This window comes from Osmerus eperlanus, chromosome 24 (genome assembly GCF_963692335.1).
Source record: "Osmerus eperlanus chromosome 24, fOsmEpe2.1, whole genome shotgun sequence".
In the NCBI taxonomy this organism is placed as follows: Eukaryota; Metazoa; Chordata; class Actinopteri; order Osmeriformes; family Osmeridae; genus Osmerus; species Osmerus eperlanus.
The window spans coordinates 1,230,527-1,257,179 of record NC_085041.1 but is presented as its reverse complement, the minus strand read 5'-3'; the positions used below and the strand labels follow the sequence as shown (position 1 = coordinate 1,257,179).

Genomic DNA, 26,653 nt, shown 5'->3' with positions numbered 1-26,653 from the left:
GCCCGGCTGGATAAATGGATTTAAATACAGTACACAACATTACGCAAACACAGCAGTGGAAAATACTGTACAATGTGATCACAAGCTAAAACAGAGAATCAGGCCCATAGAAACCGAAGGGACTTCATGTTTGATTCGGTTGCCAGTCTTGCTTAGGCTACATGCTGGGATAAAACTTGAAAAACTGGCATACCTTGCATCTTGTCTTATTCTAAAATGTGATGAGGATTATTTGTCAAATTATAGTCCCCGCTGATTATACATTCTAAAAATACATCCTTCAGAATCATACTTGGAGTACGTTTTTTTTTCTTTTAGGCAAACAGTCTAAAGTCTCTTTGGAGCTGTCTCACGCTCTGTACTCGCTCGACAGCCGTTACATCTTCGTGAAGCGGTCATCGTCCGTGAACGCTCCGTTATGAACGCCTTCCAGGTTCTCACAAGCAATTCCGTTCTCCACTTTCACCGGCTTCCCCTCCTCCTCCTCACCTGCCGTTCCACTCTTCTTTCTGGAAGGGAATGAAACGGACACAGAGACTCAGCGGTAGGCCTACCTCGCATTATTGGGAGGATAACAGACGTCTGATCTGCGCTGCAGAACTTTCCAGGCGAGTTCTGTTCACTGGCATGATAAGGTGAAGTGTGACTCATGTATGACAGAAAAGATGAAGTGATTTAAAAGTATCGAATGAGTGAGAACTGACCGTTTCCTCTGGAGGACAGAAGAGACTAACAGGGCCACGATGCCAGCACACACCAACCCGATTACCACCCCGAACACAATGAGCCAGGCTGGCGTGTCGGGGTTCACCGGCGTGGCAAAGGTCGGGGGGATGCCCAGGAACTCCAGGGTCCTGTCAGTCAGCAGGAAGACGTTGTTGATGCGATGCCTGTACTTCCTGTCGGTCATAAAAGCGTTTTATTATGATGCTTTTGCGCATGAATGGAAAAAACGTGCCATCTGCGCCCATCGTTTCTGCCACGTAATCATTGTTATGAAAGTACAGAGATCATCTACTAAAGTACAAAGATGGATTTTTGGATGAATAGACAGACAGACAGGAGGGTCTTGTGAATCGTAGTGAGTGGGTCAGTGTGTTTACATGTCGTAGTAAGGGGGGGGCCAGGTGTGTGTACCAGGTGTGTGTACCAGGTGTGTGTACCAGGTGTGTGTACCTGATAGCCCTCTCCACCTGGTCCTTGTCCACCAGCACAGACTGATCCTCAGGGGACGTCACCACGAACCAGAAGGACACCCTGCGGGTCTCGTTACACACCAGGACGCTGGAGACACTGGGGGAGAGGGACAGCGTCACACCAGACACAACAGACCAGACACAGACCACAACAACTACACTTGCGTCACAGACATGACATGGTACTGATGGTGTGATACATAGAGAGGTAGATAGACACATAGATGCAACAAAATATGCAACAAAGGAAACTAAATGTACAAAACATACAGATGCTGGGCATGTGACTCACTTGTAGGTCTCTGTGTCGAAGTGCTGCCTCATAGCGAACGCGATGGTGGCTCGGAACAGGAACGTCTCGCTTTCGTTCCATTCGTACTGCGGTGAGGAACAACAGAAACATTCACCACACTGTTCAGGTCATGTGACCATCCATCCATTCTAGAACACTGTTCAGGTCATGTGACCATCCATTCTAGAACACTGTTCAGGTCATGTGACCATCCATCCATTCTAGAACACTGTTCATTTCATGTAACCATCCATCCATTCTAGAACACTGTTCAGGTCATGTAACCATCCATCCATTCTAGAACACTGTTCAGGTCATGTAACCATCCATCCATTCTAGAACACTGTTCAGGTCATGTAACCATCCATCCATTCTAGAACACATCTGAGGGAGAGTTTGGTCTGGTGCAGCTCGATGCACTTCTGATCTTTGATCTTCTGCTGAACTTTCTAGATGCTCTATTTCTACTATCTGTTCATCGCTTTGGGTAAAAGCGTCCGCTAAATGAACTAAATGTAGATGTAATGTGCAGGATAGGTCACCCAGGTAACCCAGCTACTCACAGCTTGATCTCCCAGGGCAGTCTTCACACTGATTCTCACTTTGTATGCGTTTGAAGTTTCTATTGAGAATAAACAATATAATAAATAAGTCATTCAATTTAGTCATATTTTCAGTAGAATTTTTTGAAAAATGTTAAACGGCCAAAACAAGGGCCCTGTATCACAAATCAACACGTACGTTCATTAAGATGGGGAGTTTAGGTGAGGATTAGTCATCTTTCGCACAGTGTCTCAATCACATAAATGTTTATTTCTGTCCTGTGATTATGCTGTTAACCCTTGTGTTATCTTCGGGTCGTTCTGACCCATCAGTCATTGTGACCCACCGTCGTATTGCGACAACTTTACCGCATACAAAAACAAAGTGAAGCATTTTCTTTTAACCGTTGGGCTGTCTCAGACCCCCCACATTGCGAAGGTTAAAATAAAATTATTTTTATTTGTTTTTGTATTGGGTAAAATTGGGTAAACACAACGATGGTTCGTTATGAACCTTTGGGTCATGTGACCCGAAGGCAGCACGAGGGTTAAGCATACACGTACACAGGGACTAGTCAGAACTCACTGGTTGAAACAGACTATGGAACTGAACAGTGAAACATTGAAACAGTCTCAGAGAAGGTTCGCTGGCTCTGCTCACTATTCTAATCTGAGGTAAACAAAGTATCCTTATGATGTTCCTTAAAAGAACATTCAGTACTGCGGTTTCTGAACCCGACACGAACCAGCCGAGAACACGACATTAGAACCTCCAGACAATCCGAGGATTCCAACCCGGACCTCCACGATAACAACAATACAAAGTCTGACGTCTGCCCGTAAACAAACAGTCAGTGAGGCCGTGAGGAGACGTGAGGACTGACCCCGGCAGGTGAAGACTACACTTAACCCTCGTGCTGCCTTCGGGTCACATGACCCAAAGGTTCATAACGAACCATCGTTGTGTTTACCCAATTTTACCCAATACAAAAACAAATAAAAATAATTTTCTTTTAACCTTCGCAATGTGGGGGGTCTGAGACAGCCCAACGGTTAAAAGAAAATGCTTCACTTTGTTTTTGTATGCGGTAAAGTTGTCGCAATACGACGGTGGGTCACAATGACTGATGGGTCAGAACGACCCGAAGATAACACAAGGGTTAAAAAATGAATAAACTTAAATCTGATTCAAATGTATTTAGCTCAATACATTGTCATTATATTTTATGCCTTTTTCTACACAAAAGTGTAAGAAGAAATACAATTTTAAAAAGTTACCAAAGTGGACTATGGTTCACATACAGATTAACTTTAATATATCCAAGCCTATCTGTGCTTCGTCTTTGTAAGTAAACTGTTAAGTCTAGGGACTCACCAGGCTTGCAGAGGTCCTGTGCCGGGGCCAGGACCAGGGCCGGGGTCGGGTCTTGTGCCAGTGCCGGGGTCGGGGCCGGGGTCGGGTCTTGTGCCAGTGCCGGGGTCGGGGCCAGGGCCGGGGTCGGGTCTTGTGCCAGTGCCGGGGTCGGGGCCAGGGCCGGGGCCGGGTCTTGTGCCAGGGTCGGGGCCGGGGCCAGGGCCAGACAGAGCAGCAGTAGAGACAACATGGTAGCTAGCAGGCAGGGCTGAATAACTCCCTGTAGATCCAGTCCAGGCAGTCAAGGAGGAGGAGGTGTCCAGGTGATCAGGCTGAGAGGAGGAGCTTGTGGACAGTCAGGCTTAATGGGTGAGTTATTCTGACAGCCACGCCCTCTCTGGAGTGTTGTTTAACAGGCGTCAGATGTTGGCTGAGTAGTTCCTCCTGTTTAAAGACACGGCGACGCGTGAACATGGTTGTGTGTGTGTGTGTGTTTATGTGTGCATGTGTGTGTCTGTATAAATGCGTGTTTGTGTTCATGTGTGTATGTGTATCTGTATAGGTGTGTGTGTGTATATTTGTGCATGTGTGTGTAGGTGTGTGTGTCAGTGAAAGCCCTCCAGATAATGTAGCTGTTGTTTGACCAAGTGTCGCAGTGTGTTAGTGTGAAACAGCGTGCTGGACAGGTCCACACACAGACCGACACAGTGTTTGTCCAGCAGAGTGTGTTTAGTCAGCCAGCTCTCTGGCCTTACCATAATGTGATCATTTAGCAGGCATTGTTATCTAAGTATAGCACAGGGGAATTTGAACCCGCAACCCCTTGATCTGCAGTGCTCTAACCATTTACATTACATTTACATTTAGTCATTTAGCAGACGCTCTTATCCAGAGCGACTTACAGTAAGTACAGGGACATTCCCCCGAGGCAAGTAGGGTGAAGTGCCTTGCCCAAGGCCACAACGTAATTTTGCACGGCCGGGAATCGAACCGGCGACCTTCTGATTACTAGCCCGATTCCCTAACCGCTCAGCCACCTGACTCCCTGAGCTGTACTCTCCTATACTAACAGCCCAACATCTCGCACACGCTAGAAGGTATTCACACTACTTTACCATCTGCACATTAAAGCTTAATTGTTTTAATCATTGATATGCACAAATTACCCGATAAAGGCTGATCAAAAATATATATTTTGAAATGTTTTTAGAGATGTTTCAGTTCTAGACAAGGAGGACGTCACTGCACTTTTATAAAAAAATATTAATAAACAAACATGCAGATCTGAGTCTGTTCTGTTTCTCAACAAAGATGCACCAAAACCTATTTCCAAAAGCTATGACCATTAAGACAAAACTTTTGTGATTAATCATCAATGTTACCACGAATACTTTGTCTGTACTTGGGTTAATTTATAACCCAAAAGATGTATGTGCGTGTGTGTCTGCATGTGTATGTGTGTGTTTGTGTTCATGTGTGTATGTCTGTGTGTGTGTATCTGTGCATGTGTGTGTAGGTGTGTGTGTCAGTGAAAGCCCTCCAGATAATGTAGCTGTTGTTTGACCAAGTGTCGCAGTGTGTTAGTGTGAAACAGCGTGCTGGACAGGTCCACACACAGACCGACACAGTGTTTGTCCAGCAGAGTGTGTTTAGTCAGCCAGCTCTCTGGCCTTACCATAATGTGATCATTTAGCAGGCACTATTATCTAAAGATAAGTATAGCACAGGGGTTAATACTTGGGTTAAATATTTAACCCAAGTATGGGCGTTTTGTGTGAAGTGTATGGGTTCACTCACAATCATTGATTTCTGGTAAATTGGTGATATAGGTCCACATCTAGCAGAGTTGCTCCTCTAAGTCTCAAAGGCTGGTGTGGTCAGACTTTTGTTTCAAACCCTTTATTCGAAAATATTTTTTCAACCCTCAAAAACCTTTTTTTCAAAACGTAATTTTTGAAAATTATTTTTCAAAAAAATAAATTGTTAATTTTTAAACCAAGTAGGCCTATGAGTGTTTTGTATGTGCGTGTCCATTCCCACCTGATATACGCTACATGTCTGGTAAAATAACCTAAAGAAATACTCATATAGGGCCTATTATAGGCTACTACATTAGTTTATGGAGTCGCGGCCATAAACGGACATCCAAGAATACTAATCAATATTGCAAATGATCGAGTTCACCGGCATGGAGTCAGCTACAGGTGTTAGTAGCAGGAATCCACTTCCTGGTTTTTGCCGTTTGACCACTCATCACCACAAACACACAGAGGTAGGAGCCGAGGGCCATCCCAGATAAGTGCTGTTGTGTTGTTTAGCGTCAGCAGTTTATTCTTGACACAAGATGGCAGTAGATGTGCTTGTAATACAGGTTAAAACGACATTTCATTATCTGAAAACCGGCTGGGCCACGAAGACTGGGAGCAAGAAATCATTATCGCGAGATGAAAAACCACACCGTTCACCTTGTTCAATAATAAGCTTAACCATAACCCACACGAAGTTGTTCGTTAACTTTGTAGATAAATTCATTAGCTACACTGTTAAAGATCACATTCACAATAGTAGGCCTATGTGTTTTATAGTTCTAAAACAGAGCTATAAGCAGGTTTAGACTCGTTGTCTGCAATTCTAGCCTCAGGGCAAATAGGAAAAAACGTTTATGCTGCAGCTAGTAGAGGTCATGTCATAGGCCTAGTTCTCTGACACCGATTATAAGAAACGGCAAAACGGCTGACAATAGTCAACATGCTATACATTGGTATGTTTGTATGGTTTCGGTCCGTTGCCGCAATCAAACAGGGGCCTACAGTGAATTTGCGTCAAGATACCGCTGCTTTCCTCTAGCCACTAGCGCCGCCAAGCGGCGTATGACGGCAAGTCCACAAGACACCTAGTGATAGACACACTGGCTGACTCTTCGGAGATCGTGTCCTGTGACATGTTTAACCTCCAGTCATTAAACTCGTCAACCGCCCGGAGTAAATAGCCTCCAGAAACTACGGTTAAGGGAAGGATCCGGAGACTTGAGGCCGTCGTGTTCATGGATCCGGCACCTGGCATAGCGACAACCGGACGGAGTTTCATTTCCCTAAATGAAAACGAACAAATATGTTACTCCGGTCTTCATTCCATGTGCCAGGCTGACGGCTCGGGGAAACTATCGGCGAGCAAAGTGGGAGAACTGTTAAGGGCGTCGCAGCTGCCAGCAGAGACTCTGCATCAAGTGAGTAGCCTGTCCTCCGTGTTTGCTTACTCAGTCGTATTACCGACTTGCCGCGTGAGAACTGCGGCTGGTGTGGGGAGAGGGACCGCGTCGGTGTGTCCTGCCGTAGCCTACCTGGTGATTTACAACAGGAGCGATATGCAAGGCTAATTATGTCGTTACAGTGGAATTGATGTGTCGGCTCGTTTAGTGTTGTAGCTTAATATCGCATAGGCTTCCCGTCCGTTCAGGATTGGAGGTGTGAGATGAATGTGAAATATATGATCATTTGCAATATTGATTAGTATTCTCGGATGTCCGTTTATGGCCGCGACTCCATAAACTAATGTAGTAGCCTATATTAAATGAGAATTTCTTTAGGCTCTGTTTACATTTACATTTAGTCATTTAACAGACGCTCTTATCGAGAGCGACTTACAGTAAGTACAGGGACATTCCCCCGAGGCAAGTAGGGTGAAGTGCCTTGCCCAAGGACACAACGTCAGTTGGCATGACCGGGAATCGAACTGGCAACCTTCGGATTACTAGCCCGATTCCCTCACCGCTCAGCCACCTGACTCCCACCTGTTACCTTACATGTAGCCTATATCAGGTGGGAATGGACGGGGTTGATAAGACAAAGATCATCATAAAAATAAAAAACTCAAAGCAATCAACCGAATTTAGTGATATTCCAAACAATGTATTCATTAAACTATCAAATCACTCAAACAAAAAAAAACTTGTGATGAACAGTGTTGAACTATTGAGGGACTGTTGTTGCCATGGTGAACCGGGCCGTCGGGTCGATGTGCAGCTGTGACGTTCTGACCATGAGAACCGCTCGAGCGGCAGGAAAGGAGCTTCCTGTGGCTCGTGGCACTTTTCCACTGCCGCGAGGACACCGCTGGCCCCGCGTGTCACACTCCAGCAGAGAAAGAACCGGAAATACCCAAATATCCACCACCTCTCCCTGCCTCGTCAAATCTCACACCGTCAAGTAATAATTATGATTCCCATTTAGGCCTACATCTTGAGTAAGATACCATGGCCAAACTAAGACACTGATCATTATTAAAGTTTCAAACCAACCATTTTTCAAGTCGGGCCTTTAAAACCAACTTCACCAGAGTGTAAAGGACCATTCCTACTCGTCCCAGCAGCGAGAGGGGCATGTTGTTTTTGGAGCGAGACACACAGCATCTCTCCGTCCTCCTCTCTCCCAGAGGCCCCTGGGAGCCGTGGCGATAGCGACCATTGTGTGTCTGTGTGGCGGCAGGAAGTTTGGCTGCTGTTCTGCTTCCTCCACTTCCTGCCTGGCCGTCTGCCGTGGTTCTGGGCTGTTAGACACACACACACACACATCAGATGCCCACAGATTCACTCCTTGTCAGCCTGCTGGCTGTCTGACTGTCTGTCTGGCTGTCTGTCTGGCTGGCCATTTAAAATACACAATCATGTAAGCCGACCTTGAAACTGTGTCAGTGTAATGATTTAGCTAAATTCCTCCATGGAGGACAGGACAGTAGAGGAAAGGAGAGAGCAGAGGAGGAGAGATAATGACCTCTTGTTCTTGTGTTCGTCACTAACTGATTGTTGGAGCTTGAAGACATCTTGGCTTGTGGCTGTACACACCAGCTTTCTGGTGTGAATGTCTGGAATGATCTCAGTCTGCTGTCACCTGGGCTCCTGAGCTGGGGTGACCAGCTGAACACTTCAGGGCCCACAGAGAACACAGGCATCCAGTTCAAGAACCTGTCTGTCTACCTTTCTGTCTGTCTGTGCAGGATGTGAATGACACTGATCATATTTACATAACATTTACATGGAGTCATGTGACGTTTGCTGAACAAATCTTCTGTTGTGTGAACAACAGGGTTGATTATCATCACCCCCCTGGTCTCTCATGAACTACCAGCGCTGTAACAACCACACACTACCTGCCTGCCTGCCTGCCTGCCTGCCTGCCTGTCTGCCTGTCTGCCTGTCTGCCTGTCTGTATATATACATCTCTCCTTTTTCCCTTTCTAAAACATGTATAACATGTACAACCTTGTATGAAACAGCTCAGTTCACGAGAGCCTGTTTTCGCCTGTGTACTGAAACACAGTGTTATCTCTCCTCTCTCTGTGTGGTGGTGAGGGTCAGGTCTCTTATCTGAACACTCACACACTGACCACATCACTGACCACACCACTGACCACATCACACACTGACCACATCACTGACCACACTGACCACATCACTGACCACACCACTGACCAGATCACACACTGACCACATCACACACTGACCACATCACACACTGACCAGATTCCTGACTGACCAGGTCATGAGGAGAGAAGCCAAGGCTAGCAGGTTCTTCTGCCCAACTCTTTAATCTTTAATTTGCTGCAGCACCAGCAGTAAACAGGAGCTGCAGTTCTCCCAGACCTCCTCAGGCTGTACCCTGCCTGTCTGCCTGTCTGCCTGTCTGTCTGTCTGTCTGTCTGTCTGCCTGTCTGTCTGTCTCTCTGCCTGCCTGCCTGTCTGTCTGTCTCTCTGTCTGCCTGCCTGTCTGTCTCTCTGCCTGCCTGCCTGCCTGTCTGTCTGTCTGCCTGCCTGCCTGTCTGTCTCTCTGCCTATCTGTCTGCCTGCCTGCCTGCCTGTCTCTCTGCCTGTCTCTCTGCCAGCGAACACGGACACTCTGACTAACTGTTGTTACTGAGTTGCCAAAGTGTGTTTCTGTAAATTGTTTCTCTTCTCAGTTTACAGAGCAGATCGATACGTGTCCCTGTCCCTGCTCCTGTCCCTGCTCCTGTCCCTGCTCCTGTCCCTGCTCCTGTCCCTGCTCCTGTCCCTGCTCCTGTCCCTGCTCCTGTCCTTGCTCCTGTCCCTGCTCCTGTCCCTGCTCCTGTCCCTGTCCCTGCTCCTGTCCCTGCTCCTGTCCCTGCTCCTGTCCCTGCTCCTGTCCCTGCTCCTGTCCCTGCTCCTGTCCCTGTCCCTGCTCCTGTCCCTGCTCCTGTCCCTGCTCCTGTCCCTGTCCCTGTCCCTGCTCCTGTCCCTGCTCCTGTCCCTGCTCCTGTCCCTGCTCCTGTCCCTGTCCCTGTCCCTGCTCCTGTCCCTGCTCCTGTCCCTGCTCCTGTCCCTGCTCCTGTCCTTGCTCCTGTCCCTGCTCCTGTCCCTGCTCCTGTCCCTGCTCCTGTCCCTGCTCCTGTCCCTGCTCCTGTCCTTGCTCCTGTCCCTGCTCCTGTCCCTGCTCCTGTCCCTGCTCCTGTCCCTGCTCCTGTCCCTGCTCCTGTCCTTGCTCCTGTCCCTGCTCCTGTCCCTGCTCCTGTCCTTGCTCCTGTCCCTGCTCCTGTCCCTGCTCCTGTCCCTGCTCCTGTCCCTGCTCCTGTCCTTGTCCCTGTCCCTGTCCCTGCTCCTGTCCTTGCTCCTGTCCTTGCTCCTGTCCTTGTCCCTGTCCCTGTCCCTGCTCCTGTCCTTGCTCCTGTCCCTGCTCCTGTCCCTGCTCCTGTCCCTGCTCCTGTCCTTGCTCCTGTCCCTGCTCCTGTCCCTGCTCCTGTCCTTGCTCCTGTCCCTGCTCCTGTCCCTGCTCCTGTCCCTGCTCCTGTCCCTGCTCCTGTCCTTGTCCCTGTCCCTGTCCCTGCTCCTGTCCTTGCTCCTGTCCTTGCTCCTGTCCTTGTCCCTGTCCCTGTCCTTGCTCCTGTCCTTGCTCCTGTCCTTGTCCCTGTCCCTGTCCCTGCTCCTGTCCCTGCTCCTGTCCCTGCTCCTGTCCCTGTCCCTGCTCCTGTCCTTGCTCCTGTCCCTGCTCCTGTCCCTGCTCCTGTCCCTGCTCCTGTCCCTGCTCCTGTCCCTGCTCCTGTCCTTGCTCCTGTCCCTGCTCCTGTCCCTGCTCCTGTCCCTGCTCCTGTCCCTGCTCCTGTCCTTGCTCCTGTCCCTGCTCCTGTCCTTGCTCCTGTCCCTGCTCCTGTCCCTGCTCCTGTCCCTGCTCCTGTCCTTGCTCCTGTCCCTGCTCCTGTCCTTGCTCCTGTCCCTGCTCCTGTCCCTGCTCCTGTCCCTGCTCCTGTCCCTGCTCCTGTCCCTGCTCCTGTCCTTGCTCCGCTCTGATGAAGCGGTACAGACAGGACTGGAAACAACAGCTCCTCATGGTTCCCTAATGCCCTCTTTTCAAAATGCAACTTTAACTGGTCGAATTCTGGAGGATTAATGCCATAATATAATCCCCAGAAACTAGTAAAAGTGGAGCATTGTTCTGTAGATTTAAGTAAAAGCCTCTCTCCTCTCTCCCCTCTCCTCTCCCCCCTCTTTAAATGTAAAACTGAAGTTTTACATTTAAAAGTTCAGTTTTACAGCCCATGACTGCAAAACAAGAGTTCATAAGTTCAACACCCACATCGCTTTGGATAAAAGCATCTCTTAAATGGAAGCAGTGTAGTAAAATACCCTCAGCTGTGAGTGAGGCCTTCATGTACACCTCCCCCCCAGTGTGGCTCCTGTGTTTGTGTTTGGGGTGGGGGCTTGTGTTGGCTGGCCTAGATAATTAATCTGCTTTGCTCTCGTGCTTCTGTTAAAGTCATCTGTGCTTAATCACAAACGCTTTGTTATAGGATCAACTAGTCCTGCCAGGGCTGTGTGTGTGGAGGGAGGGGGGGGGGGAGGGGTGGTGGTGGGTAGACTGGGGGCAGGTGGGGGGGGTGAGGGTGCTTGTGCGGTTGGTAGGGTACTGGGTGAGTGGGGAAGGGTGGGGGGCTTGGTGGTCTTGGTAGCTCTCTGAGAGGACCCCAGTACGGTACACCAGGACAGTCCTCTTCAACCATCAACTGACATGACCAGAGTCTCACTCCTCACTCCTCACCAGAGTCTCACTCCTCACAGTAACCCATCTATGAGTCAGATGGCTGAGCGGTGAGGGAGTCGGGCTAGTAATCTGAAGGTTGCCAGTTCGATTCCCGGCCGTGTCAATTGACGTTGTGTCCTTGGGCAAGGCACTTCACCCTACTTGCTTCGGGGGGAATGTCCCTGTACTTACTGTAAGTCGCTCTGGATAAGAGCGTCTGCTAAATGACTAAATGTAAATGTCTCTGTAACATCTCAGCTCAGTGGTTACAGCACTTGACTGCAGATCGAGACTTCCCAGGTTCAAATCCACCCGCATCCCCCGTTATATAAATCACCTTGGGTCTTGAGGTCGTCTTGATTGTTCGTTAGAGGAACGTTTGACTCCAGAGCAGCCTGTCTCACCTCTATACTGTAGTCAGACCTGTCTCACTGTCTCTGTGTGTAACATAACCATCTTCTGAGTACATCCTGTTATCTCCCGGTGACAGTTGGCCCGTCTCTCCTGCAGGTGACGGAGGTGTCTGGAGCCCAGCGTCTGGGTTGCTACGGTACCGTCCAGTTCTACGTGGCGCTGAAGCTGCTGGCGGCGGCACAGGCCGGTTACCCGGTGCTCCTGGACAGCCTCGCGGCCGGTGAGTCTGTCCCGGTAACGTCTTAACAGCAGAACCAGATCTGGGCTTATCCTAACACCCTGGGATTAGGGATTATCTGGATTACAGGGCAGTCGCGTGGGGCACTCGGGTCTTGAGGTCGTCTTGATTGTTCGTTAGAGGAACGTTTGACTCCAGAGCAGCCTGTCTCACCTCTATACTGTAGTCAGACCTGTCTCACTGTCTCTGTGTGTGACCAGGTGTGTGTGTGTGACTAGGTCTGTGTGTATGTGTGACCAGGTGTGTGTGTTCTTCTCCAGACCTGCCCCTCCCCCGGTTCCCTGGGATGAAGAGTGAGGCGGAGCCGCGGTTCACAGCGCCCCCTGTAGGTTTGGAGGCCCAGGGCCAGCCCTGCCCCCCTCCAGGGGCCCCTTCCTGGGCTGCGGGGGGCCCCAGAGCCCTCAGACACCTCGATGCTGGCACGGAGAGGAAGGTGAGTCTCCATGGTGACCAGGACACAGGCCGAGGTCTTAACGAGATATGATGCTCATCGTGTACTGAGTGGTCGGATGTGTTTCTGTGGACAGGAAGTCTGGTCGCCTCCGCGCTCCCCAGCCAGCTCCCCGCCCCCCTCCCCATCGGCCTATCACAGCTACCCATACGCACTGCAGAGGAACGGAGCCGACACGCTACTGGGTAAGACAACCGCCAATCATCTAGACCAGCGGTCTTCAACCCAGGTCCTCAGGGCCCACTGTCCTTCCCTGCCCCCGCACACCTGGTTCTAATGAACGGGTCGTTATCTAGCTCAGCAGAAGCCTGGTAACGACCATTCATTTGAATCAGGTGTGTTGGAGCAGCAAACTTCAACTACTGACTGTGAAATTGGTTGGTTTCACTTTCCCCCTCACATGTACACCTACGCATGTACCGTTAATATGGAAAACTAAAACTTAATTACTAAAACTTCCTCTACTGCCCAACACAACCCAGATCAGATAGATATTCTTCATACAAAACATTTTTTTTTTTTTTTATCTTTTCAAAATGTGACTTTTTAGTGTTTACTCAGCCATGTTTATGCAGCATATTCGTTTGAATGTTTATCCTGTAAGTTCCTGTATTTATTAAGCTGACAGGAGTGTTTTTGCCCTGATCTGACCTGTTCTCCTCTGATGATGCGGGTCTGTTGAGACTGCGGCGCGTTGTGAATAATTCAACAGGTCTAGTCTGTGAAGCAGAGCTGAGGAGTGTGGAGATGTTCCCCTCCTCCAGCATCAACACTCAGATGACTTCTGTCTTCATCCTTTCATGTCCACATGTCACTTCCTCTTCCTCTCTCATCGCATCTCTAACACGTTTAATCTTGCTTTCGCACAAACCTCCAGACTCTGCATCGTCAGAACTTACCACTATCATCTCTCCTCTCTTCCCCTCTCATCTCCTCTCTTCCTCTCTTCTCCTCTCATCTTCCCCTCTCCTCTCCTCCTCTCTTCCCCCTCTCCTCTCCTCTCCTCCTCTCCTCCTCTCTTCCCCCTCTCCTCCTCTCCTCAGCCTATGACAGTAAACTCAGTCTGAGACCTACCATCCAGCCGGAGCATCACTCCTCCCCTGGTCGCCATGGCAGCAAGGCATTTCAGGATCCCTCCTCGCTGGTCCAGGTAGGGCCCCCTGGTGTGTCTCTCTCCAGTCTCCTGGTGTCTCTCTCCAGTCACCTGGTGTCTCTCTCCAGTCTCCTGGTGTGTCTCTCTCCAGTCTCCTGGTGTCTCTCACCAGTCTCCTGGTGTGTCTCTCTCCAGTCTCCTGGTGTGTCTCTCTCCAGTCTCCTGGTGTGTCTCTCTCCAGTCTCCTGGTGTGTCTCTCTCCAGTCTCCTGGTGTGTCTCTCTCCAGTCTCCTGGTGTGTCTCTCTCCAGTCTCCTGGTGTGTCTCTCTCCAGTCTCCTGGTGTCTCTCTCCAGTCTCCTGGTGTCTCTCTCCAGTCTCCTGGTGTCTCTCTCCAGTCTCCTGGTGTCTCTCTCCAGTCTCCTGGTGTCTCTCTCCAGTCTCCTGGTGTCTAGCCTTCACAAGGAGATCCACCAGGCTAGAGGGTTTATCACTTGTAGCTTCTCAGACAGGTATGTGTTTCCCCTCCCTCCTCCCTCCTCCCCTCCCTCCTCCCCCATCCTCCCCCATCCTCCCCTCCCTCCTCCCCCATCCTCTCCTCCTCCCCTCCCTCCTCCCCGCCCTCCTCTCCTCCCTCCTCCCCCATCCTCTCCTCCGCCCCTCCCTCCTCCCCTCCCTCCTCCCCCATCCTCTCCTCCCTGCTCCCTCCAGGGCCTGTCCGGGGCGAGGCTGGAGGAGAGGGGGGTGTCGGAGCAGTCTGAGGACCCCTGGAGGATCACGGAGGAGCAGAGGGAGTACTACACCCACCAGTTCAGGACCCTTCAGCCTGACCTCGGAGCTCTCATCCTGGGTAGGGCCCTGGGGGCGACCCCACCTCCGCCTGGAGGTCTGTCTGACCAGACACAGAGAGAGGGCATGGCTGAAGACTGTAGACTGGTACCGATGCTCAGGTCCTGTGATCGACACAAGAGATACATTTAACTGGAACTCTTCTCTCTTGTTCCAGGAACCATCGCTAAGAATTTCTTCACGAAATCTAAGCTTCCAATTCCAGAACTTTCCCACATATGGTGAGTGGAGGGGAGATTGGAGGAGAGGAGGAGAATTGGAAAGGAGGAGGAGCGGAGGAAATTTGAGGAGGAGGAGGAGGAGGAGAGGACATAAACTGTGTGTCTCCTGGGAACACTATCACCCACAACATCAGTCCTCCCTGACAGAGAGATGAGGACAGACTGCAGCTTCACTGTGACTCAGCACTCTGCTATCCCCTCTGTCCTCTTCCCCTCTCGTCTCACCTCTGACCCCTCCTCTTTCTCTCCCATGCGTGTCTGTGTGTGTGCGCGTGGGTGTGTGTGTCTCCAGGGAGCTCAGTGATGTGGACAGAGATGGTGCTCTCACCTTCTCTGAGTTTTGCACGGCGTTCCACCTCATCGTGGCTCGCAAGAACGGCTACGCCCTTCCCGAGACCCTGCCCCCCACCCTGCACCCCCCCACCCTGCACCCCCCCACCCTGCACCCCCCCACCCTGCACCCCCCCACCCTGCACCCCCCCACCCTGCACCCCGCCGTGGGCCTGGAGCTGGCAGGGGGCACCCTGGCCCCCCCCGAAACCCCAGAGGTGAGTCCCCCCCTCTCAGACAGAATATGGACACGGGACATTTTTAATGGCATGCTTAGCTCTCCTGATCCTGGAAATCTCTCCAGTCCTGCAGGCAGTTCTAATCACCAGCACCTGATTGTAATAAGGAGCTAAATCCAGTTAGCTTGAGCTGCGGCTGGATCTAGCTGGTATCTCTCCAGGAAGGTAACTGTTTTTGTGTTTGACAGAGTACAGCGGCCCTCATCGTCTTTGAGGATGCACATCCCAGACAACTGGTAAAACCTCCTCTTCACCTCACCTCCTCTCCTCCTCACCTCTTCTCCTCACCTCTCCTCACCTCTCCTCCTCTCCTCTCCTCACCTCTCCTCCTAACCTCTCCTCCTCACCTCTCCTCCTCTCCCCACCTCTCCTCCTCTCCTCTCCTCTCTTTTCTTAACCTGTCCTCTCTTTTCCACTTCCACAACACAGAAGTGTTGTCATTCTACAAAACAGCCACTAGATGTAGCTATAGGGCTGCTGTGAGCTCAGTGCTGCCAGTTCCCTGAGACAGCGTGCTGGCGTGCAGGTGTGTTAACCCCTGCGTGTGTCTGCTTGTAGGAGCAGTGTGTCGCTGCAGCGGGCTCCCTCCTCCCCCCCTCGCACCCCCCCGCGCCCGGAGACATCAGGCAAGGTAACCTGAACCTCGTGTGAGAACAGCTAGAATTCGCCTCCGAGCATTTCCTTCGTAATAATAATTCATTTTAACTATGGTCGCCCTTCATAGTCAAGTCACTACAGGTGAAAAAAAAGAAGGAAAACAAGCGAGCAACTAGTCTTTATCCTCCGGTCTCCTGATTGGTTAGATATTAGGATGAAGTCGCTGATGACAGGTCAATTTTAGCATCATTTCCCTTGAAACATTTTGAATATTTGACTGCATATCAAGAGGTAGCAGTTTCAAATCCCATCAGTGTGTCGCTTTGGATAAAAGTGTCTGCAAAATGAATATTGTTTTGATTTGATTATTCTTACTATTGTAAGTGTTGTCTTGCTGTGTGTTGGTGTGCAGAGTCCAGTATCAGCAGGGCGCTGGTCTCTCCTCAGGAGGGAGACACCACAGGGGTGGGCTCGTTACCACGGAGACCAGGTGACACCCCCCTGTGTGAATGTCATCACACTGTACACTCCCAGTGACCACACACACACACACACTAACACACACACACACAGTCGCTGGGGTTCCAGTCCAGCCAGGAAGGAACAGGAACCTTTCACTTCCTGGTTGTCAGACGGGACCGTGATGCAGAAGTCTGACATCTCGTTTGTGTTTCCCTCCGACGATCAGAACCTCTCGACCTGGACCCCAGCATGAAGTCCAGGACCAGGCCCAGGTAACCCCCTCCCACACACACATACACACACACACACACACACAACGAGGCACAGGTAACCTCACACACACATCTGTGGTCCTTCAATGCTGTAGTTCTGTTGTAACTGATGGATGTGTGTGTGTGTGTGTGTGTGTTCAGGTCGTTCTCCAGCACCTCCATCGATGAGGTCATGAAGAAGAAGGAGGAGCCCCCCACCCCTCCGCCTCGCCCCCAGAAGACTCACTCCAGAGCCTCGTCCCTGGACCTCAACAAGCTGCTGCAGCAGGGTACACACACACACACACTATACACACACTATACACACCATACACACGCATGCATGCACACACACACCACACACACACACACACTCAAGCTTTCCTTATTTACCTAAAACTGCATCTTCATGGAGGTCTATGTTATTACTCTGTCCTGGTTTCAGAGAGAACATGAAAGTAGTTTAGTGGTGCAGCTAGGCTGGTTTACTGCCCTGCTCCAGTCTGGGTGGGACCCGACGGGAACCAGAGAGGGGTTATGTCAACTGTTAGCTTTGCCAGGTGAAAGCTTCAAAACAGGCTAGTACAAAACAGTCGATAAGATCTAGTCATGTTGAAATTGTGCTTGTCCAAATATTTCCCAAACTCTAGTGTTTTCCAGGTTGAAATATGAGTCCTGAGAACAAAGTGCAGGGGTTCTGTATGTGTGTGTGTAGTGTGTAGTGTGTAGTGTGTGTAGTGTGTGTAGTGTGTGTGTGTGTGTGTGTGTGTGTGTATAGTGTGTGTTGAGAGAACCTGAGAGAATGTTCTCTCTCTCCCGCAGGGATAAAGAGTGTGTGGGGCCAGCCCCCCCCTGCCCTCCCCCCTCGACCTCCCACCAGCCAGGTACTGCTCATCTGGGTCCAGTCTGATCAACACTTTAGATTATCGGTAGTGACCTCTGACCTCTGACCCCTGCTGTGTTTCAGGTTCCTGTCTTCCAGGGCACTGAGACAAGCATCAAGCAGCCAAACTTCGCTGACTTCACTCGCTTCAGAGAGGAGGTAAACCTGTCATCACTAACCTCATCCTCCTCTCCCTCTTCCTCTTCCTCCTCCTAGGTGTGTGTGTGTGTGCTGGCTGGACTGTGTGTGTGTGTGTGTGTGTGTGTGTGTCTGTGTGTGCTGGACTGGGGATTTACACATGAGGTGTTATTTATGTCAGAGTGAGCTGTCGTTCTTTCATGTCTGCTCTTCCTGTTTGTCCTCACCTCTCCTTCCTCAATCTGTCAACTTGGGCTTGCTCTGTGTGTGTGTGTGTGTATAGGTGTGTGTGTGCATAGGTGTGTGTGTGTGCATAGGTGTGTGTGTGTGTACTCTGTCAGCATGATGAACACCCTGGACGCCCCTGAACCAGTTTGGCGTCAGATCAGGTTACAGTGATGGAAGGCTTGGCTTCTCAAACACACACACACCCACCTTCTCACACACACACACCCACCTTCTCACACACACACACACACACACACACCTGGTCTGTTTCTATGTCGCTATGGATGAAAGCATCTGTTAAATGAATAACATGCCAACCGGCAAACTCAACATCTGATTGGTTGTCTAGTCAGTCCCACTCTCTTCTCTTATTGGCTGTTTCTCACACAGTTCACATTTCCTGGAGCCACTTAGACCCTGCTATCGTCTTCCCGCCCCTCCAGAGGTGTGCCTCAGTCTGCTGCTGTCCTCTGCTTCACCACCTGGTGGTGCTGTGGTGCACATCACACCAGCCACACTTGACCTCGTCCACTAAGGACTGCACTCCAGCAGGGGTAGTGTGGGAAGTTTCGAGTGTGTGTGTGTGTGTGTGTTTGCGGCCAGCTGCTAGCGAGTCTCACGGCTCAGCGAAGGAGCTTTTTCTGTTCCTGATCCCAGTTCTCAACAGGCCTGGGAGCCTGTTTAAACCATCAGCCTCCACATCACCCACCGCAAGACCTCCACCCTCTAGGAAATACTGCTTTTTTTTGTTGTATTTAAATACAGTGTTAGCATTTCAGATATGTTGTAATGCATAAAAATTGCAAAGGGATCCAGTTTGAGAAAATCCTTATATATGTTTCCACTCTTAGTTCATTTACTTTTACGAATGTATTCAAAACACACCAAGTCACTGCTGTGGGGTGTAAACAACCTTTAAAGTCCCAGTCCAGCCCAGCCCAGTCCAGTTCCAGCCCAGCCCAGTCCAGTCCAGTCCCAGTCCAGTTCCAGTAAAAACCTGGCTCCTCTGGGGAACAACAATAACAAACATCCAGAGGCCAGCGATGGCCTGGGCTCGCTGCCACTGGCCTAATGTGCCTGTCTGCCTGTCTGTCTGCCTGTCTGTAGGAGGAGAGCAGTGTTAAACCTGACCACAAGAGTCCATCTCACAGACTTGGCTCTAATACCGAGGACCTCACTAACACCCCTAAACAGGTCTGTGTGTGTGTGCGTGTACATTCATGCATGCTGGTCTGTATTCTCTGTGTAAGTATACTCACGTACATGTTTTTCGTTGGTTTCCAGGAACTTCCTGTTGTCCCTCAAGGCCACGCCCCCCAGAAGCCGGTTCGCAGGAAGTACCGGCCAGAAAGCCAGAACCTGGAGGCCACGCCCCCTCCCATCACACCATTTGCCCCGCCCACCAAGCAAAAGTGAGAAAGGGAAAAACATACAGAGATAAATAATGGACTAAATGTCACAAAATACCAATAAATGATTCTGTCATGTCCGTTAAGTGCAGCCACACATTGTCCTGGTGTGGAATGTTCCTTCTGGGAGAATCTGCACAGCTGATTTATTGCAAGTAAAGTGAAACCACATCGTTTCAAATGATTGATCTTGAAAAGGCCTTCAGGTTGATAGTTGACCCCAGAGCCCTGTGTTTCTACGGTAACCCAATCTGACGGTCGCTCCGCCGTGGGTAAACACTGGCGCACCCTGATGAGTCTAACACATGCGACTCAGTAGCCATGTTGGAGGGGAGAGGGGTCGTTAGGGCAGGGCCATCAGTAACCTTGGTGACAGCTCACGATGTGGCTCTGATCGATGTGAAGCCCCGAGACTCTGAGCTGAGTTTAGGAAGAGCTGTCTGCCTGCCTGCCTGCCTGCCTGCCTGCCTGCCTGCCTGTCTGCCTGTCTGCCTGTCTGTCTGCCTGTCTGTCTCAGTCTACTCTCTGTCTGTCTGTCTACTGTCTGTCTGTCTGTCTGCCTGTCTACTGTCTGTCTGCCTGTCTGTCTCTGTCTACTCTCTGTCTGTCTGTCTACTGTCTGCCTGTCTGCCTGTCTACTGTCTGTCTGCCTGTCTACTGTCTGCCTGTGTGTCTGTATGTCTACTGTCTCACAAAGCCAGCCTGGGACCACACTCATTCTTTATTGTCCCTCTCTCCCTCCCTCCTCCCTCCCCCCTCCCTCTCTCCCTCCCCCCCTCTCCCTCACCCCCTCCCTCCCTCTCCCCAGACTGGCCTCCAGGATGAGGAGGGAGATCCAGATGACCATCCGTAAGAACAAGGAGACCAACGCTGTTCTGACCCGTCTGAACAGTGAGCTACAGCAGCAGCTGAAGGTCCGACCCTCCCTCTGACCTCTGACCTCTCATGCTCTCCTCACAGCACCCTGGCCGTGTGCGTGCGTGGGGGTGTGTGTGAGGGGAAGTGTGTGTGTGTGTTTTGTATGTGAGAGCAAATGTGTGTGTGTGTGTGTCAGCTGCATTAGTGATTTGCCTGGTGGCCATACTGTCCTCCCTCCTCCCCCTCTCCATCTCTTTCATCCCCCAGAGCTGTGTGAAAGCCCCTCCCCCTTCCCCCCCTCCCCTTCCCCCCCCTTCCCCTTCCCCCCCCTCCCCTTCCACCCCCCCTCCCCCTTCCCCCCCCCTTCCCCCCCCCTCACTGAACACACAATGACCCGATAGATACAAGGCAACACTCACGCTCGCTCGCCAGCACACACACGCCAGCACACACACACACACCAACACAACAGTCATGTAAACACATCAGGACATGTGACTGTCCTCTCTCCAGCAGTCTGCTGTGTTGAGGACGAGATGTGAGGTGTGTCGTCTTAACGGCTCAGTGTAATGACAAATGCTCTTTACTTTAGCCCCCCCCCTTCTGACCACCTCTAGCCCCCCCCCCCCCCCCCCCCACACACACACACACACACACACATGTCCCCTGACGCGAGTCCCCACCCCCTTCCATTTGTCTGTTCAACTCCACACCACTTAGTAGAGCTAATGGATCTCTCTCTCTCTGTCCTCTCTCTCTTTCTGTTCCTTTCACACACACTCAAAGGCACACGCTCACACACACACGCACTCACATTCACACGTGTCTGTCTGCGATGTGGCTGTTTGTATTAGGCCTCTCTGCCCTCACACACACGGTGCATACTGTTCTCTCTCTTTCTGAGGCCCTGCAGTCATCCTCTCCTCTGTCTCTCCTCTCAGTCTCTCCTCTCAGTCTCCTCCTTTCTCTCTGCTCCCCTCCTCTATCTGCTCCTCCTTTCTCCTCTCTGTCTCTCCTCCTCCTTTCTCTCTCCTCTCACTGCTCCCAGTCTCTCCTCACGTTGCAGAGTCTCCTCCATGTCTTTAGCTCAACATGACTCAGACATGTATCCTGAGCTGCAGGGCTTGATCCCGCAGGCCAGCCATCTCCAGTGTCACTCCACCCTCCACACACCATTCACTGTTTGGGGTGTGATGCTAGGATCGATTCCCATCGAGTGTCACTTTACTGTAGCGTTCCATCTGAGTCAGAGCTGGCTGAATCCTCCATTCAGGTTGGGCTGTTCTCCCACGGCCTGATTTAGCTGCTCATGCTGACACCAGCTGAATAAGGAGGAGGAGGAAGACGGTATGTGCCGATCCAGTCACCAGGGCTTCCTGAAATACCAGGATGCCTGTGGCATTCACAACTGGCCTCTCCAAAATAGAGCCACTGCCAACTGGGAAGCCCTGAGCTGGGGGGAGAGAGCAGGAGGGGGGAGAGAGGGAGAGGGAGAGAGTGTGTCGAGGGGGGAGGGGGTCATTACTTTAACGACCTGCTAAATGAATCTGACTGAGAGATCTGACTTTAATGTATCCTCTCTCTACTCTCTTTCTCCCTGTCTTTTTCTCCCTCTCTCTCTCCCCCCTCTCTCTCCTCCCTCTCCCCCCCCTCTCTCTCCCCCCTCTCTCTCCTCCCTCTCCCCCCCCCCCCCCCCCCCCCTCCCCTCCAGGAGGTCCACCAGGAGAGAGTCACTCTGGAGTCTCAGCTGGAAGTCCTCCGACCCCTGCCGTCATGGTGACCCTGACCGCCCTGAGACTGACCTGGGTCCCCCCCCCCCCCCCACACACACACACACACACACACAGCTTCAGAACACCCCCCCCCCCACACACACACACACACACACACACAGCTTCAGAACACCCCCCCCCCACACACACACACACACACACACACACACAGCTTCAGAACACCCCCCCTCCCACACTCACACACACTCCTCCCCCCACCCCAGCTCCAGGACCCAGGCCTCCCCCAGCCTGCCTGCCTGCTGAGGGTGTGTGTGTGCTGGGGTGAGGAGGAGCGCTGGCAGGGCGCGGGGGCTGGAGCTGTGAACCCAGCTAGCCACAGCACCGCCGCCAGAAATACCTCGGTAGCCTCAGACAGGACTCGATCATTCCAGTGCTGCTGGAGAAAAAGGCGTTTTGAAAGCAAATGTTGTCCATAAAACTTTTGTTTTTACACGTTGTGTTATTTGTTTTGTGTTATAGTTTTGGTGTCAGATGTGGGGGTTGCTTCTGTCATAATCACCTCTTACTTTACTAAGTGTGTCATCTCCTTTTCTTTCTGTGTGTGTTTGTGTGTGTGTGTACACCTGTGTGTGTGTACACCTGTGTGTGTGCGCACACCTGTGTGTGAGAAAAGTGATGGTGCTACTGAAGAATGTAATATTTCCCAGAAGTGCATAAATCGTTATACATGATGCTGATTGTCTAATACAGAATATGATTAATGAAGCATGAAGTTTATGACTGTCAGAGACCACAGCAAGTTACCACTGTTTTAACTAGGTCACTGTTCAAAAGAATTCCCACGTATTTTGGGTTGATATTTAATTGGAATTCATCTTTGCGGTTGCCATGGGATCTGAGTTTGGTTCTTCTGAATGTGTATACTAGGATTATGGGATGTTTTCTGTCCTCTCCTCCTCCTCGCCTGCATCTCTGTTACATCACTGATTTTGTGATCAACGTTAAACATGAAAATATCCACGCCGGCCACAGAACCAGTGTGAACAGGAATGTGGATCGTGTAGCGAAGAACAAGCTATGAATCCTTGGATGTTTGAGATGGTAGAAGTCTGTATGTGTGTTTTATTTCTCTATGCAACCCTGTAGTGCTGGTTAAGCATGTTACACCTGTGTTGAGGTGTGTGTTGTGTTGAGGAATGACCGTGTCTCCATGTTCACAGTTTAGAACATGGTTATGTGACTGCATGCTTGTGTGTTCAATGGCAGACAGTAAGTGTTCAGTTATGTTGGGAGAAAAAAATTACATATTTTTCCGTGCTGAAGTGATCCTCTCTGACTCACACCTGTGTGGAGGGATACAGTCAACAAACGGATCAATCAATTAAAGAAAATCTATTTTTACATTGTTTTTGTAGAAGTTTGTCAGAAAGTTGGTGGGCTCCTGCCAGAGTCTCAAGGATAACAGGAGCTGGGAAACACCCATCTGTGGAACTTTTCAGACGTTAATAATCTGCAGAGTTCAGGAAGTGAAATCACACATAACGAACAACATCTCAGTATTTGTTTACCTAAAACCCCTGAGGCCATCCTGTTCCACAGAGAGAAAGAGTGAAAAGTTTAGAGATGGATTGTGGGGAGAGAAAGAGAAATAGAGGGAGATTGAGACACTTGAGAAAAGTAGTGGAGAGGGAAAAATTTAGGTAGATGGAGAGAGAGAGAGATGAAGCTGTAGATACGCAGAGATTGTAATGAGCAAGTCTAGTTGAGTGTAGAGAGAGTTAGATCACGTGTGCATCTCTCTCCTGCCAGGACAGCAGTGGGTAATCAGCACACTGAGGTTCACACAGAGTTTACTGTTTCTGGGAGTCTCAACCCACAAAGGAAACCAACTCTCAAATATCCCCCAACGGGCACAGAAGCACCGCTAACCCAAAGCACTGTTTCTCTTCTTTCATCCATCCATCCCTCCATCCATCCTCCCTCCATTCTCTCTTTCCCTGCCCTGACAGAGTTTATCTGAAGGTGCCAGTGAAGCGTGGGCATATTGACATTTTCTCCTCCTACTATACACACTCACACACACCTCTAGGGCAGCTGAGCTTTCCCTGACTGAGACAAGATTGGGTCACTGAGGTCATGACAACATCCCAGAATAACCTCTACGTTGTCAGGCGTTGCTCTCTAGGCTTGCACTACTCCTTCATTCATAACCTGCACCAATCATGGCCCAGGAGAACTACAGGATGCACCAATCATCTGGCTGCATTCATCCACATCGCCTGGCTTAATAGTTCATCACTCCGGTTCACTGGAGACTAGATCAGCGTGTTCATACTGAAATGTCAAGTTTCTTATTATAACTAATAACCATGTTTTAGACAGAGATGACAAAAGTACACACATCCTTCACTCAAGTAAAAGTACAGATACTCATGTTTAAAAATACTCTGGTGAAAATTGAAGTCACTTATTCACTTAAGTTAAAGTAAAGAAGTAGGCCTATGGGCTCTGGCATACTTCAGTAAAAAGTAGCCATTACTACTACCTGTTTTTGTGTCACACTGGTAACTGTACCTCCCATCATATTAGCTCATTAATATAATACGACACTAAAGGCACGCAGCGCATTCGCAAGGCATCATTTTTGACAGCGACACGTCTTCTTCATATACAGCCATACTTTATCAACCTTTCGAAACTTTTTCAAACACAAACGAAGTTTTTTTTTCACACACAACACGACACAAAGTTTATTTTAAACTTTTGGGGGAAATTATTTGTTCAACCTTTGAAGTTTGGAAAGGAGAGAGGAGAGAGGAGAACAGAGAAGCCTAAAACAGAGTAGATTAAAGCAGAGCAGAGCACAAGAGTAGCCTACAGTAGAGTATAGTCCTCATCAAGTACTCTGATGCAAACTTTTTTTAGAAACTTACAAATATATATATTGTTCTTGTTGCCTTCTGCATTGCTGTGTGATTAAATAGTTTACAGCTAAAACCACAAAAACAATCACCTAAGACACGGAGTCTGGAATTTTCTATAAATAACACCTAGACTCATTCCAAGACGGTAACCATGACATAGCTATCCAACGGCATCGTTAGCATGGCTAATCCTCGTGTTTAACGCATTTTCAATCAAGCGAATTCAAAGCATTTTTTGTCCGGAATGCATTTCTGACTAATGCCTCACATTCCGCCCTCCCCTGCCCTCTCGGTCACAGACAAGCAGTCCAGCTCCATGCGGTGTTTCCTTTCAGAAGCAGACAGAGTCTAGGCTGATGAGCTGATCCCCGAGTCTGGAGGGAGATGAATGTGGGTGTTAGGATCAGTCACGGGGACAGGTGAGAACCAGGTATCCCTCTCCTCCCCCTCCCACATCCTCCACCCCCCCCCCCCCCCTTTCCCCGGTCCCCGCCAAGTCCTCGTTCCCATACGCTCCATCTGGCACGCAGAGCCAACACGCATGTTGATGCCTGTTGCTACCTTCCTTGGAATGAGTCGAATGACATCATTAACGTTTCATCCTGGCCTTAATTGGCCCTACCCGGGAGTAGACTGCAGCGCTCAAGGTTAGAATTTACAGCTGGGGTTAGCCCTATAGTGTCTTTTGTTTACAAAGAAAAAAGAAAGAAAAGAAAATGCTAATATGAGGAGGTACGCCTACAAATCGACAGAACTCCGGCGCCGTCCGAAGACGTGCAGTAGGCCTATGCTACACATAAACCGTGTTTGCGTTTAAATTAGGCGTTTTCAGGCTTGTGGGCCACACTCAGAAAAGAGTTAAATCTACGTGAGGAGGAGGATAGGCCTATCCATAGCTAACGCTCCAGGGTTGTTACTGGCTAAACTCAACACAGGTCTATAGTGTCCATCCACATAGCCCAACACCTCAGCCAGAGAGGGCTGCTTCAGCACTATAAATACCACTTAACTCTGTTTGGTTTGCGTTTCAGCACAGCAGCTGCACGGAGAGCAGGCGAGGCAGAAGTGCCAGCCATGTGTCGCCTCTAAATATATGCCCGTTTCAGATAATTGCCATCCTACTGTCTAGGGCAGCGCTGGCTACCGTCTGGTAACGTCCCGGGATATAAACAGTGATCAGTACGCGCGCTGGGACGCTGTTATTCCTATCAAATAAGCAACTCTCAAGTCAGAAACTGGGGGTAAAGTTCTTCCGGGGGAGATCGTGGATATTACTGCCGTTTCTTCTCCATATGGGTATAGTGGACGTCTGGCAGAAGGTGAAAACATCTACCCTCTCCGGTGAAGATTACCATCCCATTGTCTGTCGCAAGTCTGCCCTTTGTAACGGTGCTATAACTCAAAGATGACGACATGCCCCGCGCGGCCGGCCTCCGCTTTGTCCTGGAGCGGTTTAGCAGCGGTTGCACTTCTGGTGTGGCCGCTGGTCAGCGCACAGGAAGAGCTTATCCCGTCACCTCTCCCAGGCCTGGCCTCGTCAGCTGGGATTTAGTTAAACACTCATTCAGCGAATGTGAATGTGTGGTCCGGGTTTGGCCTGTCAGGCCGGCGCGCGGCGGTGAAAGCGCAGATGAAGCTACGGGAAGGTGACGCAGCTCCGCAGGAATCTCCCCTCCGCTCCGTCAGACAGCCTCGTGCCTGATGGCCTCATCAGCTGAGACCGTTTTGCCGGTTTGCTAGGGCAAGCACGGCTGCTCTAGAGACAGAAATACATCAGTATACTATAACGTATTTCCTTTTTATTTATTTGTATCCGATTGATACCTCGAATTGATGTGGATTTTTTTTTTTTTTTAAGGACGTTTTTTTCTAGGGTAGCCTATATTGAAGAGTTTTTTTAATGAGAAGAGTTATCCGATAACTGCGGGA

At 50.2% G+C, this 26,653-nt stretch overlaps 2 protein-coding genes across 3 annotated transcripts; one reads left to right on the top strand and one right to left on the bottom strand.

The window, feature by feature from the left end:
• Positions 1-4: 4 nt before the first annotated feature.
• cltrn (collectrin, amino acid transport regulator) lies at positions 5-3,736 on the bottom strand. 2 transcript variants are annotated; one of them, XM_062450717.1, is made up of 7 exons: positions 3,545-3,736; positions 3,406-3,418; positions 2,052-2,110; positions 1,489-1,574; positions 1,177-1,293; positions 705-899; positions 5-509 (listed from the first exon to the last, which is right to left on the bottom strand). In XM_062450717.1, the coding sequence occupies exons 1-7, from the start codon at positions 3,632-3,634 to the stop codon at positions 377-379; spliced, it is 693 nt and encodes a 230-aa protein (XP_062306701.1). In that variant the 5' UTR covers positions 3,635-3,736; the 3' UTR covers positions 5-376. The 2 variants fall into 2 exon arrangements, with proteins under 2 accessions (XP_062306701.1, XP_062306700.1); XM_062450716.1 differs by having other exon boundaries at positions 3,406-3,466; positions 3,587-3,731.
• A 1,902-nt stretch (positions 3,737-5,638) lies between these two features.
• reps2 (RALBP1 associated Eps domain containing 2) lies at positions 5,639-23,201 on the top strand. Its single transcript, XM_062450869.1, has 21 exons — positions 5,639-5,948; positions 6,065-6,610; positions 11,919-12,042; positions 12,321-12,493; positions 12,588-12,696; positions 13,555-13,661; positions 14,314-14,452; positions 14,609-14,672; positions 14,965-15,220; positions 15,430-15,477; positions 15,800-15,872; positions 16,251-16,328; positions 16,527-16,572; positions 16,714-16,841; positions 17,374-17,435; positions 17,519-17,593; positions 18,908-18,994; positions 19,085-19,212; positions 20,018-20,123; positions 21,779-21,881; positions 21,996-23,201. The coding sequence occupies exons 2-20, from the start codon at positions 6,428-6,430 to the stop codon at positions 21,845-21,847; spliced, it is 2,055 nt and encodes a 684-aa protein (XP_062306853.1). The 5' UTR covers positions 5,639-5,948; positions 6,065-6,427; the 3' UTR covers positions 21,848-21,881; positions 21,996-23,201.
• The last annotated feature ends 3,452 nt before the right edge of the window (positions 23,202-26,653 follow it).

Bases quoted from the DNA above. Each gene is read 5' to 3' on its own strand.
- cltrn (XM_062450716.1), bottom strand. From the start codon at position 3,634: ATGTTGTCTCTACTGCTGCTCTGTCTGGCCCTGGCCCCGGCCCCGACC. The intron at 2,111-3,405 runs GTGAGTCCCTAG...TATTCTCAATAG, and splicing joins ACAGGACCTCTGCAAGCCTG to AAACTTCAAACGCATACAAA. The intron at 1,294-1,488 runs GTGAGTCACATG...CCTCTCCCCCAG, and splicing joins TTCGACACAGAGACCTACAA to TGTCTCCAGCGTCCTGGTGT.
- reps2 (XM_062450869.1), top strand. From the start codon at position 6,428: ATGGATCCGGCACCTGGCATAGCGACAACCGGACGGAGTTTCATTTCC. The intron at 14,673-14,964 runs GTGAGTGGAGGG...GTGTGTCTCCAG, and splicing joins CCAGAACTTTCCCACATATG to GGAGCTCAGTGATGTGGACA. The intron at 18,995-19,084 runs GTCTGTGTGTGT...GTTGGTTTCCAG, and splicing joins TCACTAACACCCCTAAACAG to GAACTTCCTGTTGTCCCTCA.